Source organism: Lucilia sericata, unplaced genomic scaffold (assembly GCF_015586225.1).
Source record: "Lucilia sericata isolate MDLA Ls3-8-SP2 unplaced genomic scaffold, ASM1558622v1 Contig000062F_arrow, whole genome shotgun sequence".
NCBI lineage: Eukaryota > Metazoa > Arthropoda > Insecta > Diptera > Calliphoridae > Lucilia > Lucilia sericata.
In genome coordinates, this window is record NW_023994097.1 from 382,536 (window position 1) to 399,019 (window position 16,484).

A 16,484-nucleotide genomic window follows, 5' to 3' on the forward strand; every position below is an offset into this window, starting at 1 on the left:
GATCCAGATTGCTCAATAAATTAATTCGCATTCCAAAAAAAAGTCAACAATTTTTAATCCGTCAAGAATGTAAAATGTAAATATAGCCCAGCAAAAACTTACTGATTTCATTACTTATTCATTACCATTTCAACTCAATATTTAAACACGCTGATGATATTGGAGGCAATTACATACTCCGTTCGCTCACAAATAACCGTTGCAGAGCGATAAATTACTTACGTAAAAGATTACATACATAAATATAAGTCATTATAGTAGTAATTGAAAAGTATATTGTTGTGTGAGTATAAGTCATTACCAAGATGGAAACTTATCAAAAGCATCATTACCAAGATGGAAACTTATCAAAAGCGTGAATTCTTTATCTGTGAGTAGGGTTTATAAACCGGTTAACCGGATAACCGAAAAACCGGTTTTTATTGCATATTTCGGTTTTTCGCAAACCGGTTTTTTTAAAACATTGGTTTTCGGTTAACCGGGTTATCCGGGTTTTAAGTCTCGGTTAACCGGTTCCAAAAAAAAACAAATTTTTGGTACAAAATTGTATGTTTTCTCTGATTTTTTATTGTGGTTTTTAAACATTTTGGATAGATAATTCTAAACATTATTTCCGTTTGTGCATATGAAAACAGACCTAAGATTGTTAAACAAATGTTATGTATATAAAATGGAGATTTACAATTTCAGATAATCAGGAAATTAGTAAAAAGTTGGCATTTAAACCAATAAAAAATTAACTATTTAAACAAATTCCAACCATTATATGAAGAAATTTGTTATTTATTAAGACGGATAAATAACATTGATGGTAAAATTCAGGATGCACTTACTTGTTTACTGCGTGAGTATAATAAAAATCGAGAAGTTTCACAAACGTTCTCAAAACGGACTTTATTTATCGAAACATAAGGATTGTTGTTGCCGTCCGAGAACTTATGCTGCTGGGGTTTTTCACAAACTGTAATGGCGCTTAGGTTGATTGACAGGAAGTCAGAATGACACCTGTCAATATTCCTAAGAGTCATTCACAGTAATTTGAACAACCACAGGCGTAGCGAGCGAAGGGAGGTCACTGTCTATGTCGAGACAGTCGTCGTCTACTTCCGTTCCCGATAAATCGTCGCGAGCCTTGATAGTTCTGGACATAATTTTTGCTATTGATATAGATGGATTATATATTCAAAGGTCAATTTATCCCTCCTATGGCAACTTCCATATACCTAACGAATCAATAATATCTTCAGATCTATATAAGTTTGTTTTCTTATGATATATTAATGTGCATATCTATACTAAAAAGTGCAAATATCTTATTAAGTAATTCATAATAATGACTTTTTCAACTAAATATTATAATATTTTAAAGATTTCCAAACATTTCGGTTAACCGGTTTAACCGGTTTTTTTATACTCGGTTAACCGACAAACCGGTTTTCTAGAAATGGTCAATTTTCGGTTAACCGAAAAACCGGTTTTTCCAAAAGTCGGTTTTTTATAAACACTATCTGTGAGTATGGAATTCGTGAGTTTGTATACATTTCACAACTGATCATGACGAGTATGGCCATCAAAATGGCCTTAGAACAAATTCAGTAGCATAGGATATTCATCTGAAATATCTTATAATTACTAATAGTAAAACGGTCATCAGAGAACATGTACACCGCATCGAGAATTGCTCAATAAATCCGGGCGTATTTTGAAGAGATAGCGAGACATTTAGTTTAGTATCTCATGAGTTACTTGACAAAGAGCCAATGTACTAGAAAAGGATGCCAAATGCTTTAATTTTTCCGTTAAATCTGGCTAGACTTCTCACAGCGGTTACAAATTCCTAACAACAATTTTTGTAGAAGCTGCAACGATGTACAAGAGGAAACAACAGATATCCCCCCCGGCATGTTTCTTTGATGATAGACCGCATCTTAGTGTATTGTAATCCGGGGAAGATAGGTGCTACCAATACCTCTAGTCGGCCGGGACTATAAATTGGTGTTTAGAATTTACTGCCTGGCCTAGTCCTTGCATAAATTGAAAAGAGTTCTATCCAGAGCACCACATAATCTGGTACTACGGGTGGCCAGTTGCCCACAGGACTTGTCCTGGCTGGTCAGTTGGTTGAGGTTCCTTTGGGATCTACGTAGTGGCTGTAGTTTGAACACAAATTCGCGGGGAGAGATTGTTGGTTTAAGTGCTGATATACCCTATATATAATGCGTTGGTTAATTCTCTATTAAAATGACACAGGTCTGTGTACAAAGCAGCATATGCTGGATTCCTGAACCCGATCGGTATTTCTTACCGGTCGTGTAGTAGGGAGCCGGTATATGCTGGGGAATTGTCTATTTATTGAGGCTAGTACAGATTTAGTATGCCTTTTTACGCTTCGGGGAAGTTTCTGGGTGCTGATGCCATTTATGCTACGCGACTATTTGTCGGGTTCAGTTGACTTTGGAAATTCTTACATCCTTTGTTGCAGATCGGTTCATGAAGAGGGATTCTGATTTATTATCTTGGGTATTTCGGGCTACCAAATACGTCTCTAGCTGCTGTTGCCAAAACAACAGAAACCATCTCAGTAGTGTGGTTGGGCGACTTTAAGAGGTCCAGGAATGCACTGGGGTGAGTCTTTAGATTATGTGAATGTTTTGTAGGGACATGAGCATTCCTCATAACATCATTAGGGTGTTTTCACCTGATGTTGGGTACGTCCCTTCTATTGACTCTAACTAGTGATTTCCTTTTCCTTTGTAGGGGTTAGATTGAGCTTGTTCATGACACCTGTCCTTCCCCAACGGGGCTACTATGGCAAGAAATTAGATAGCTCGAGTACTTCAGCAAAGTGCTCGTACATGGACCGGCTTTAGCCATGTACAAAAATAGCCACCTGACTTCTTCATTGAAGATTGAAGGGGCGATAGTAGACCGCTCTCAAGGCTACCCAGTGGTTAAAAAATACCACCGTGGGATAGGCCAACACGGCAGGTACTCACGTAAAGCACTTTGGCATTCGTCCCAATATAAAAAGAGTTTGATCATCGAACCCTTATTGACAATACTTATGTATCTATCAGAAGGCAATTTGCATTAATACAGGCAACGAAATGGCTTAAAGGTAACAAACAAAACAGGAACCACAACAGGGCCTATGGTTGGACCCTAGGGAGCTATACTTAAGCCGACAACCAAATTAACTTAATCGTAGGATTGTTTATTATCGACACGATAATTCCCAGAACACAGGACTAAGGGAATGACATTTTGAATAACCAATATATATAAATAGTGAATCCAATAATTATTTTAAACATTATTTAAGAAATCTGACTTTTAAAAGTCGAAAATAAAAATTTCTTAGGTAACACTTTTTTTAATTTTGTAATTCTCATCTTTTTTTATTTCAACGTTGGTTTCTAATGTTTAAAAATGTTTAATGAAATTGTTTTTAATTTCAAACAAGTATTTTATTTGCGAAACAGCTGAAAATTCACAAGCTTTGGGCTAACGCTAATACTCACACACCTATACGACCAGTTACATTCAACATGTGTGTATGAAAATTCATTTAGACCACTAGAATGTCAGTGTGGTCAAATACAGTCAAATACAAAAGTAAAAATACAAACGAACGAAAGGGGATGGCACCACAAATAGTGATTAATTGATTTCACCTTTAGTTGAATACGGAAAATACAGACAAATATACCGAATGAGAGACAAACATGAAAAGGTGTACGAAAAACATAAGGAAAAAATTAAAGCATGAAATAAACTGGCCTAAAAATTTGCAAAATGAAATAAAAATAACAGAAATTCCGGTTTAGACCAAATGAAAAAATACATGTGTTGCTTTTTATCTTTCTCTTAAGGTTTTTTGTTTTAACCAAAAAAAAAATCATATAAAAAATAAAGGAAAAATACAGACAGAAATTGTAACCGTAGGATATAAAAATGAAATAAATGATACAAACTACTGGCTGTCATTGAATACATACATAGCTGTGCAACTTATGTAAAGAAAAGGAAACACTGGCTTTAAGCAATTTTTATACTTTCAAGCCATTGCAAGACAAATAGTTTAAATTCTGTTGCATATAAATAAATGTCTGTCCGATTGTTTGTATGACCATAGTATATATATATACATATAGTAAGTAACTAACTGCCTGTCAGTCAGTTGGTTTGCTTGTGATAGGAAAAAGGGGGATTTGAGTTGAAATTATAGAAATACATATTTTGACAAATGAATCTAAATAACAGGTTGCACTTTAACATAACATTTGCTTTACTATTGTTCTTCTCCGTTTCTTATTGTGTATTCTGTTTTATTTTCCTGTCGGGTCCTTTCTGTTCATATGTATGTATGTCTGTCCGTTTTGCATTTAGAGCCTAAAAAGACTTCATTTTGTTAAACAAAAATTTCATTGATGAATTAATGTTGCACGTATAGAGAAAAACAGGGTCAATTTAAGGTTTTTCTTAAAACAAAAATAAAATAGAATAACACCAACTAGACAACCTTGATAACAAATTTATCATAAACATTTCTTGTAGTACAATTTTGCCTTTAAGCCAAATATAAAATTGATTGTATTTTCGTCTACATATAAGTATTTGGAGGGTTTAACCAACAAATTGACTTCGACATGCTTCCATCAAACTGATGATTTTTTATTTTGAATGATCTTGTTCATACGATTACATATCGCTCATTTACTACAAGATTTGCACAACTTAAAAAATATCGCTTCTAGGAAAACGGCTTTAAATGTTTTTTAACATTTTAGTTGTTTCGATTTTTACAAAAAAAAATCTATCTCACACCGCAAATACTAAACATTTTTAAAAATCCAAATTTACTAAATGAAATTTTTAAAAATTCACAAAACTTCTCGAAATAATTTGGAACAACGCTTCTTTATACTAAAATCAAAAAAAAAAATCCGAATTTTGTGTTATGACATTCTTGTAGTAAATGAGCGATATGAAACACACAAAAGGTATCAAATATTGTGCATATAAAATGATATCATGTTAAAACGATATGCACAGTGGTATTAGAACCGCGATTTTAAATCTTTTAAATATTAATCGAGTATATCATCTGACATTTATATCATCGAATATATATATCATCTGACAACATATACACATACATACTTATGTAATAATTTTTATAATCTTCATGATTTTGAACCCAGGAAATTTCGCGCAATCTGAAATACATATTTTAAGTTTGTACCTTTGAACCTTATAATATTATAAAACAGGTTTACTAAAGTAATTCATTTGTCCCACTGTACAATGTATACAAGTGTAAAAACGTATGTATGATGTCCATCTTTGATGACTGTTGATGGGTCTCTCCTCGTGAAAATTATTACAAATGATCACAAATAACAGATCTAAACCGCCTCACACACATACTCCAGCGAACTAGCTCACTCATACACACACACACACAAAAACGTATAAAGGTTGTTGATATTTTTGGACTTTTTGATGAATGTCTTTCACGGTCCATCAAAAGATACCGAATTTTGGAGAGTACACCAACACTTATGAACTGATTTGATTAACAACAGAATTCTTGATTTTACTTTAAAAGAAAAAAGATTATTCTCATGCGGATGCAGTCGCATACATTCAATCAAATTGAGTTTGAAATTACAAAAATAAATGTGTTACAGTAAAAGATCCGGCGCCGTCTGATTATCAGCTACATTTGGTAGATTTAGACTCAGTTCTACCTCTTTGTCTGTCTTTCTATCTGTCTGTCTTTCCGTCCATCCCAATCAGTGTCTTTCATTTGTTGTGTTTTAAGGGCAAATTGCACTGATTTCTTTGATTAATGATGTTTTTGCATTTATTTGTAGTTTGATTCGATTTCAACTCAACTGCCTGTTTGAGCATCTTTTCAAATACAAAATACAAAATACATTTGTAACAACAAAGATAAAAATAATTGTAATAATTGAACACTTGAACACTTGAACACTTACCTTGATTACTGTTATTATTATTTTTACGTGATGTTTTCTTTTCCTTCATCCATGGATATTCTGGCACCGAATCCATGCCATCTGGTGTCTGCGGTGGTCCACCAACACCAACCGGATATCCGCCGACTACTGGCGTTACACCACCTCCGGCACCACCACCAGCTACCAAACCACCACCCATCATTTTCGGACTTTCGGGACTTAAATGATTGAGAAATTCTGCCATTGATGGCTGTGAATTGATGAAGCCCCCCTCGCTGGCTGTCATCCAGTATGGTGCTTCGTTGGCATTAACTCGTTTATCACAGTTTGGTCCCATTTTATTTATGAGCATTGCCGTGGCTGTGGCAGCCGTTACATTGGCTGTGGCCTGTTGCACCTGCTGTGGCGTGGCTGACACTCCAGGCACAACAGTTTGACCGGTTTGCACTTGCAGTGCATTTAGCGGTGATTCTGATTTGATTTGCGCGCCCATTTGGCTTTCTAATGTTGTACAGACTTCTTGCATTTTTTAAAAAATTGTGTCACTACTTGTTTGTAAAATTCTGAAACTTCTTTCTACAAAGACTTTTATTAGGCACACACATCCATATGACTTTAAGCTAAATAAGAGAAATTACTTATGTTTTTTGCAGACATAAATATTCACATACTTATTTTTCGTTAAAAACTTTTCACTAGTAACTAGGACATCGTAGAAATGTTGTCAATTTATTTGAGTTTTTATTAATCTGAAATTAAAAGAAAATATACAAATACATATAAGAATAAGTAAGAGTGAATAAATGGAATTTGAATAACAAGAGATTTCAGGTTTCAGAAGGTAATGAAAGTAAACTTAATTTCAAACCATAATTAGTTGTACAAGATGTCATTAGATCTTAAAATAGGGCTATCGTTAATAGTTTTATAAATCTCAAATCTCAAAAAATATAAAGCGGGTCAGGGTGTCCCGGTAGGCTAGTTGTTAGTGTACTGTCAGTCTGGAGGTTGTGGGTTCGATTCCCACCAGAGATTCTGGCCTGCTACACTACAACGGGCATATGGTCATCGTCATTCTGCTCGGTAAATTGGGATAGAATATAATTTGTAATTGTATAGTAATCGACAAATAAATAATTTTTAACCTTTTTAAAACGTATTTTTTGTAAGAAATGAATAGTATTTTTCACAAAATCAGATTTTACTGAAGTTTTAACATATCGCTAATTTTTTACAAGAAAATACTTCGTTTTGAGTAAAATAGCATTTAATCTTTAAGATATTCTACTATTTTGTAAATAACTTTCAAACTGAGGGCCGGATTAAAAAAAAACTGCATATATAAAATAGGTGTTAATATTCTTCTCATTTGAACTTAAACTTTGTAAAAGTGCATAATTACATATCGTTCGGTCGGACAGTCCCGAAATACCTATTTAACCCACCCCTTAGTGTTATCCCTAGCCACCGGCTCTCCAGGTGACTAGCTATATTAACATGTGCTTGTCCTACGAGGAAGTCAATCGTCACCCCATAGATTACAATGACAAAAGCTTAAATTTGTTTTTTAAGTGTCCAGTCTCCCGCTTTCAAAGGGGACACTAAAGTGACGATTATCTTTACCCTCGTTTACAAAGAGTACCTCCGTGGCGAAAGACGAATTAGAGCTAAACAGGTGGTTAGACGTTAGTGGAAATCACAGTAATTTTCGGATGCACTGACACATATATTGTTGTATACAATTTGTTTGTACTAAACTAATTATCTAACTAAAAATCGGCCGAGCCGAATCTTAAATACCCTCCACCAGCTACTTTTATATTAATACTGTTTTAATTGATCAAATATTTGTAGAAATAAGTTTTCTCATATCGTAAATAGTAAAATAGTTACCCCCTCATTTTATAAAACGAAACTTTCGTTAACGTAAAAAATTTGTATGCAGAATAAAAAATTTTGTATATAAGATCAATACTTGTACTAAATTTTATATGGATATCTGAATTTAGTAATGAGTTATGTGCGTTTAAGTAATTTTCGGGAGGGCACCTTGTATGGGAGCTATGACCAATTAAGGACCTATCGGAAAAAATTTTACAGTAACATTTTTGTGTACAACGGCAATACTTGTACTTTGTATATAAGATCAATACTTGTACCAAATTTTACATGCATATCTTAATTTAGTAACGAATTATGTGCGTTTAAGTGATTTTCGGGTGGGGGCCTTGTATGGGAGCTATGACCAATTATGGACCGATTGGAAAAAAATTCAACGAAAATTCAAATTTTATATGGATATTTTAATTTAGTAATGAGTTATTTGCGTTTAAGTGATTTTCGGGAGGAGACCTTGTATGGAAACTATGACCAATAATGGACCGATCCTGAAATTTTTTTCTCTGAATGAATTCTATTCACATAAGATTTTAACTTTTGTGAAGCTATCAACATTCTGACGGAAATTATTAACAATAAACTCATTTTCCTGGAATATATACTTTTGTACTTTAGGTATATAAAATTGTGGACCGATTCCGCCAATTTTCAACAGTAGTGAAGCTCTCGTGTAGAAACGAATGTATGATGATTTTCATGCAATTATATTGTATAGTTTTCGTGAAAATTACATCAGAATGTGTAAAAAATGCTTATTTTTTCGGAGACGTTTTAAATTTTGATTCATAACTTTTCCCGATGTAAATCGATTTTGCTCATTTTCAATAACAAACTGCCTAGGACAATAATAAATATTTTGTGCGAATTTCGTTAATTTTTGTTGCTTCGTGTTAACGTGAGAATGTTTTATACGGACATAGCTAGATCGACTCAGAATTTCATAAGGACCAAGAATATATATACTTTGTTGGGTCTCAGATGAATATTTCTTGGTGTTATACACGGTATGACAAAGTTATATATACCCTGATGGTGATGGAGGGTATAAAAAATACAACAACCTTGTATGAGAGCTATGACCAAATATGGACCAATCGTGAAAAAAATCTGCAAACACATTTCTGTATACAAATAATTGTACGAAATTGTCCATGGATATCATTGTTTAATGGTGAGTTATGTGCGTTTATGCGATTTTCGGTAGGGGACCTATATGGGAACTATGACCAATTATGGACCCATTTATTATATGAATTCTATTGACATAAAACTTTAATTTATAAAATTTTGTTAAGATATCGTCATTCTAATGGAAGTTATTAATAATAAATAAATTTTCGGGAATATAGGTATAGGAGGTATAAGAAATTCCACAATTTACGACAGTGATAAAGTTTTCGAATAGAAACAAATGTGTGGTGATTTTCATATAATACATAAGAATGTGTAAAAAATCTTACGTTTATCAGAGTTTTTTTTAAATTTTTATTCATAACTTTTTATAATGTGAACCGATTTTGGTGATTTTCAATACCAAAATACCTAGGATAATAATGAATATTTTGGGTGAATTCCATTGATTTGTTTTAACGTGAGCTTGTTTTACAACGACAGACGGATGGACATAGTTAAATCGACTTAGAATTTTATAAGGACCAAGAATATATCTACTCTGTTGGGTATGAAATAAATATTTCTCAGTGTTACGCAAGGAATGACAAACTTATACATACATATTTAATTGGTTATCAACATTGTTGAAGAAGTTCCATGTAAAATTTTAAGAGGGCTCCGAATACTGTTTTACTCTAGGGTCCAAGCTTACCTAAAAACGGCATTTATATTTAAGAAAATACCTTGCCAAAATTTGAAAACAAAAGATAAATTTAATAATAAAAAAAACTAAAAAATCGACAGAATAATGTAAGTTATTAGAAACAAAAGAAATATTTATAAAAAAAATAATAAGACAATTCAACAAATTTTGAACCCATACACCGGACACCCGAATATCGATTAAAAAAGTATATTCATGTACTAATATTTCAACACAAATCTACAGATCCAAAAATTAATATGAGTATAAAGGTTTTTGTAATAACCCTAGCCCCAGACAAGGCCCTCTTCGGAAAAATACCTTACATTTTCACAATTGTAATAATAAGAATAACTAAAATTAGGCCCTATCACTACGTGATAGCCAGTAGTGTTCTAATCGATTTTATAAAACTTTTTTATATAATATTCTACATGTTTCGGGTGTTTTGGAAGAGGGATGAAGCGCAGGGCCAAAATTTAAAATGTTTGTGTTTCTTCGTATCTACTTACATATGCACATATGTAACTTATTACCTATTACTTATAGAAAAAATTATTCCAAATAGTTCAGATTTCTTCAAACTTTCGAAAAAATATTGAAAACATATACATATTAACAAATTAAAATAAATTTTTTGCATATTTGTGGATCGGTCCATAATTGAACCTACCCCCACATAATGTCGCTATCAAAAAATGATTTAAACACTCAATACTGACTTAAAAATACGAGTAAAGCGACCCTCTATTAAGGTCCCCTTAAAAATATGAGTACGGCGATGAAATTTAACAAAAAAATAGGTTGCATACAAGCTAAAATGTTTTTATAAATTTTTTGGAGAATTGCTCCATAATTGATCCTACCCCCACTTAAGGTGCCCTTCAAAAAATGATTTTAACGCTCATTACTGGCTTAAAAATAAGATTATAGGGAGGAAATTCGACATAAGCAGCTTTTATAGGTACATATTTTCATGCAGAATGGGTCGGTCGGTTACTCACCCTACCCCCCATATAAGGTCCCCTACAGAAAACTACTCTAATTAAAAACCGATAAATTTTTACATAAACAAGTTTTGTATTAATGGAAATCAAAATTTTATGAGGATCGCTCCACAGTTGAACCTTCTCCTCATATATAAAGCCACCATGAGAAAATTACGAGTACTTCATCGTTGTACTCGCCATAAAAAGTTTTTATTATAATTCTTCATTCCGAATTTTATGAGGATTGGTCTATAGCTAACAATTGCGAACAAAATCTATGTACAAAATTGTATGGGTATCGATTCAGATAATTACTTTTACGCTTACGACTGAATTAAAAATACGAGAACTGCAATTAAATTCGAAACGAATAAGTGTTATACGACACGAAATCTTTCTACCAAATTTTACGACAAACAGTCCATAATTGACCCAACCTCCCAGACATGTTCATAGTTAAAAAATTGGAAAAAAATATTTTGTTTTTAAAAATTAATATTTTGTTAATTCGAAGATCGAAGATTGACATATGCCTGATCTCCCTGATGCTTACAGAGGAGCATTCTTTTTACGGCATACGATTTGATGGTGGGTATATAAGATTCGGCATATCCGAATATAATACTCTTACTTGTTCTAATTCATTTGAAATTATTCAAAATCAATTCAATTCATTGCATGAATGATTCGCGAATTAAATAAAAAAAATTATTCATTTACAGCTCTGCTAATCAACATATTTATAACTTTTTAAACTGTGTTCGAGGGTGCCACATGTATGGGGGCTAGCTGATATTATGGAGTGATACAGCCCATTTGCAATACGAAACAAACCTTATCAAAAAAAAAATATTTATGAAAAATTTCAGATCTCTATCCCTCCCGTGTGAAGAGGACGTACATATGGCGTGATCTTCTTAATATCTGATGTTAACTCGGATTATATATATTTTTATGAGAAAACTATATGTTTAAACTACACGTTTCAATTTCAATGAAATTTTACTTATAGAACATTATTTATTATATTTACTATTATTATTTATTTATTATTTCACATGTATGTAGCTTAACCCCCATCGTATATACAATTTAACATAGTTCTTTGACCCTATTATTCGACCCTAAGTTCATTCGCTGAAAATCGATGCGAAGTTCGGAAGCAAGAATACTAATGGTGTCAATTCTTATCCCGAAAATCCTGATATTCCCCGCGGAAAGAATACGGGGAAATTCAGCTTCAGAAATAAACTTTCTTTGAAAATCGGTTATTATTCGACCCTAAGTTCCTTCGCTGAAAATCGATGTGAAGTTCGGAAGCAAGAATACTAATGGTGTCAATTCTTATCCCGAAAATCCTGATATACTCCGGGAAAGAATACGGGGAAATTCAGCTTAAGAAATAAACTGGGATTTTACAAGTCTACATTTAAGCCATAAGAGAAAATTATAAAAAATAGTAGGTATGTACTAGTCGATAAATACATTGAATTTTTTTGTATTTAACACTGGAAATACTGGAAAACATTGTATTCATCAGAAATAAGACGGGATTTAAAAATTTAGAAAAATCAATAAATATAAGTCCAAATTTCATTTTACAGGTTAGTGAATTAATAAGGAAAGAAATAAAAATTTGTAATGCGTCGGAATTATACAAAATATTAATTAACTTACAGTGTTTAGGGTAGTTAAACATTTGCGAAATAATCCAATGATTTTGATATCGGAGCAAAGTTACAATTCACTTCTTTTATTTATTTCTTTAATTTTGACACTTTTATTTATTATGTTTAAGTAAATTTAATTAAATTTATATTATTTTGAAAACACATGCAATATTTATTTATTTGTATTAATTTAACACTTTAATTTAATATTTGTTGTAATTATTATTGTAAATTTTTGTAATAGTTAAACTATTATTGTAAATAACTAATAATTATCTTTGTTAAACGAATATTCTTAATTTTTTTTTAGTTTTATACATTCACTGTAAATGGAGATCAAACGGGAACAGTAATACAACAAATACAACGCGACGCGACATATGAGAATGGCGTTTATTGCTGTTTACTCAAGCGCGACAATTTGAAATGGTTGAGCCCACAATGGCACCCATGGCGACGATGACAAGTATAAGCGCCAAAACAATAAAGACAAGAAACCACCAAAAACAACAACACAACAACCGTTGTCAAATTCTCAACACAACAGTGCGTATGAAGGTTGCTGCTGCTGTTCGATGAAAACAACTTTAATGCACAAGTATGTGTGTATCTGTGTGCATCCAGTGTACAATGTATTTTTGAGTAGAGTCTGAATGACGGGATTGTAGAGTTTTAAAGTCTGCTACAAAACTACAAATTACAACTCCAGTAGATCACTTGCTTGCTTGTGTTTTTCTGCTTCACTCACACAATTCCGTTACACACTTGTTTCGCTTTTGTTGTTGTTGCTGGTGTTGTCGTTGCAATTTCTTGTTGTTTTTCTTTAGTCTTTCTGGCCAATTGCACGTTATTTTGTATGTGTGTGTATTGTTGTTTATTTATGGATGTATAACTGGAGGGGTTTTCAATGAAACCGGTTCACAAAAACAAAAAGAATTATGGTGGACGTTTGTTGTTTTAATTCAAATTTTGTTGTTGTTGTTTTATTTCTTTACTGCATTTTTTACACACTTATTACTTCATAGAATGGAAAATATGCAATAGAAATTAATAGGTATAATTTTCATACATATGTATGTGTAAGTATGTAATATTATTTTGATAACTTTTCAAAAATTTTGTTGCTGTTTGTAATTTTTTTTAACTAAATTAAATAGTATTTCTTTTTTAATTTTCTACAAATTTACGTAAATTTGTTCGCACTTTAGTTTTTAACAATAATTTCGTAAAATTTCATTTCACGATTTTCCTTTAAATTTTTGTATTTACTTTGGTAAGCAACCAACTACACACTATACTACCAATCTAAGCAATTGTACCGATTGTACTGAATTGTGTAAACAACAAAAATTCAGCTGCAGCAGCAATATAAGCAACAGCCCTCAAAATAACTTGGTAACACAATAACAACAATACACTACAAAATAATAGAGAGGAGTGGCTTTTTGACAATGGCCATCCATCACAAATGCCAAAAATGTATCGGTTTGTGTGTGTAAAATGATGGACATGCGCTTTAAAAGGCCATAAAACACATGACAGTGGTAAAGGTGGAGTTTCTTTATTTTATTTTTATTCTCACACACACAAGAGAACAACTTCAAGTCTCTCGCACACGGACACCAAGTAAACTCTCCACTTTTTTGATTGGCTAAAGGGTGTAAAGTGAACAAGTAGTTGTGTGTAGTTTTGTAGTTCTTACTGTAATTTTATTTTTGTTAGCTCACAGATACATATTATCATCTAAGTAAATTTGTGTACTGTTGTTGTTGCTATTTATTTCAGTTATCGTTCGAAGTGTTGTTATTTTTGAAACTTTTTAACTTGTGTTTTTTATTTGTCGCTTCAGGTTGTTTTTTTACTTATGTGTTTTACTTATTTTTCTTTATTATTTCTGTTAATTTTTTCGCTAGATATTTCTTTATTTTTTATGTTATTTTTAATTTCTTTTTTTTTTCTGTATTTCTTTTGACGTTTTGTTATGTCTCGCCTTCCTTTAGTCGGTTATTAGATTTAGTACCCTACTATACACATTATCAGTGACAGAAAGAAGGATTTTAATTTTTTTTCGAATTTTAGCTATTATCTACTGCAAAACCGCATTTTCAAAGAAGAGTTGCAGATTTTAAATGTCGGAAATCTATCCATTTTATACAAGTCATACCAACTAGATGATTCTGCTATAACAGCTTTATAAGTTCTATGGTATAATTTGCCTTGAAATATATTAGAGCTATGTACACCCAGACAATCAAAATCTGTAACAAAAATTTAAGGAATTGCTAAACCTGGCAGATATAATGTAAGGTTGAAAAGGAATATGCATATTAGGGTTATAACCAAAATAAACGCTTATCATTACGTGGTACCCAGTAGTGTTCTGATAACGTAAACCTGTTTCTCCGGTCATTTTGGGGCAAAAACCTTCCGCGGCAAATCGATTTTCTAAAACCATTCACAAACAAATTTATATGAATTGTTAATTGTATAATCTTTGTACGTGTTGGGTACTAAAATTGGAAGACGGATTACCCGCAGCTCTTTTTCTTGCTGTTTCACCGTGTAGATGTCTCGCATCAAACAATAACACTTGTTTATGTAAAAAGTTCCCGATTTTGTATTAAAAATTGCAAAATTTTGTTTAGAGTAAATATCGAGAACTTTAAAGCATAAAGCAAACATTCATAAATGAAATTACTAAATTTTCGGTCCGTTTCAGAAATATTTCACGTTAAAGGAACTTTTATATATTTTACTATTAAATACAATAAAAATCAAATCCCGCCGTAACGTTCGGTTTGAACATGATCTTTTATTTGGGATATACAAATATTTTACGTACCCGTTTCGGAGTTTGTGTATAACGATGCAGTAGTTATTGATGACTTTATAATCGCCTAAAGATGGCTGCGAGTTCAACCTCAAATCCCATGTACGTTTCAAAACTCCATTTATGATCTGAATGAAAATACTCTCTTATGTTTGGGTTATCTGTTTTGCTTCAAGAGATAATTAGGTTTAAATTTTTTTATATTAGAATTTTGCTGATCACTTTTTTATTTTTCTAGATGTGTAGGGCCCACTAAGGGTCGTACAGTTATTTAATAATATTTTCTGGGTTTTTGATAAAATCTACAACGCATCCAAAGTTGCAACATGTAAAGATGGCCCATTTTTTTTTTGTTGATACGATATCTCCAATAATTCCCAGAAATATGGAGTTATTCCCAAAAATAAAATTTTCTAAACCACTGCGTGATGATTCAAATAAGAGCACTTGCATTTTAGCAAATTTTAATAATTTAAAGTATCCAAGTATCTTGGAAGCGCTGTTATTCCGGAAATAACATTCTTAACCAACACTGATTGGAAGATTCTTAAGAATTACGTCCAGGAAACTGAGTTTCTGAACATGGAGAAATAATACATTCAGTGAACAATTTTTTTTTTCATGAATTGGAGTGCATAACAGACCCGATAGTGGCCTAAGTGTATTTCTTCGGATTTGATGTAGTATACATCCTCCTATTAACCTAACTTAACCTAATAATTTGAAAGTGGGGTGGGCCTGCCACCCATAACGCCCATTTTTGTCTCAAATAATGATATTATCAATAGCTAGTTTCGGCCCTATATTTCAAAATTGATTGGACGTGTTTAGGTGGTTAAAAATTCCTATACCAACTCGGACATTACTACGACAAAGATATGTTAATTAATGCAGTTAAATTAATCGCTAAATCTACAAGAATATCCACAGAAAAAACCCTCTTTAGACTCTTAAGAGAAATTCACAAGGAAACATATTAGTTTTACTTTACGAAATCTACGAAATTGCAGATTTAGTACAAAAACTTTAGAAGGCATTGGTCTCTGAATTGCCAGCGATTCTGAAAAATGTAATTTCCCTTGTAAACAATTTGCGAAGAACTGCTATAATAAGTTTGTAGATACATACATATGTATATATCTATCGAATGTGTAGCGCACATTTAGTCGAGCTATTCCGATTTTACCTTTTGCGATTTGTTTCTCCATGCAATTTCGTTTGTTAATTCTTTGACTTCTGTTTTTACACATTTCGGTTTTTCCTTTATTATCTTTTCTACCACTGTTGCTTCTG

General features: G+C 32.3%; 1 protein-coding gene across 2 annotated transcripts in view; it reads right to left on the reverse strand.

Annotated features, from left to right (window-relative positions):
• LOC119616240 (homeotic protein proboscipedia) overlaps window positions 1-12,501 on the reverse strand; it is a 96,339-nt gene extending 83,838 nt beyond the window's left edge. The window contains exons 1-3 of one of the 2 annotated variants that reach the window (XM_037972567.1): window positions 12,369-12,501; window positions 6,659-6,736; window positions 6,006-6,607 (exon numbers count right to left, since the gene is read on the reverse strand). In XM_037972567.1, the coding sequence (XP_037828495.1) occupies window positions 6,006-6,513 (508 nt within the window). In that variant the 5' untranslated portion in view covers window positions 6,514-6,607; window positions 6,659-6,736; window positions 12,369-12,501. Of the gene's footprint in view, window positions 1-6,005; window positions 6,737-12,368 lie in introns of both variants that reach the window. The other variant, XM_037972568.1, reaches the window with a different exon arrangement.
• Between the last annotated feature and the right edge of the window lie 3,983 nt (window positions 12,502-16,484).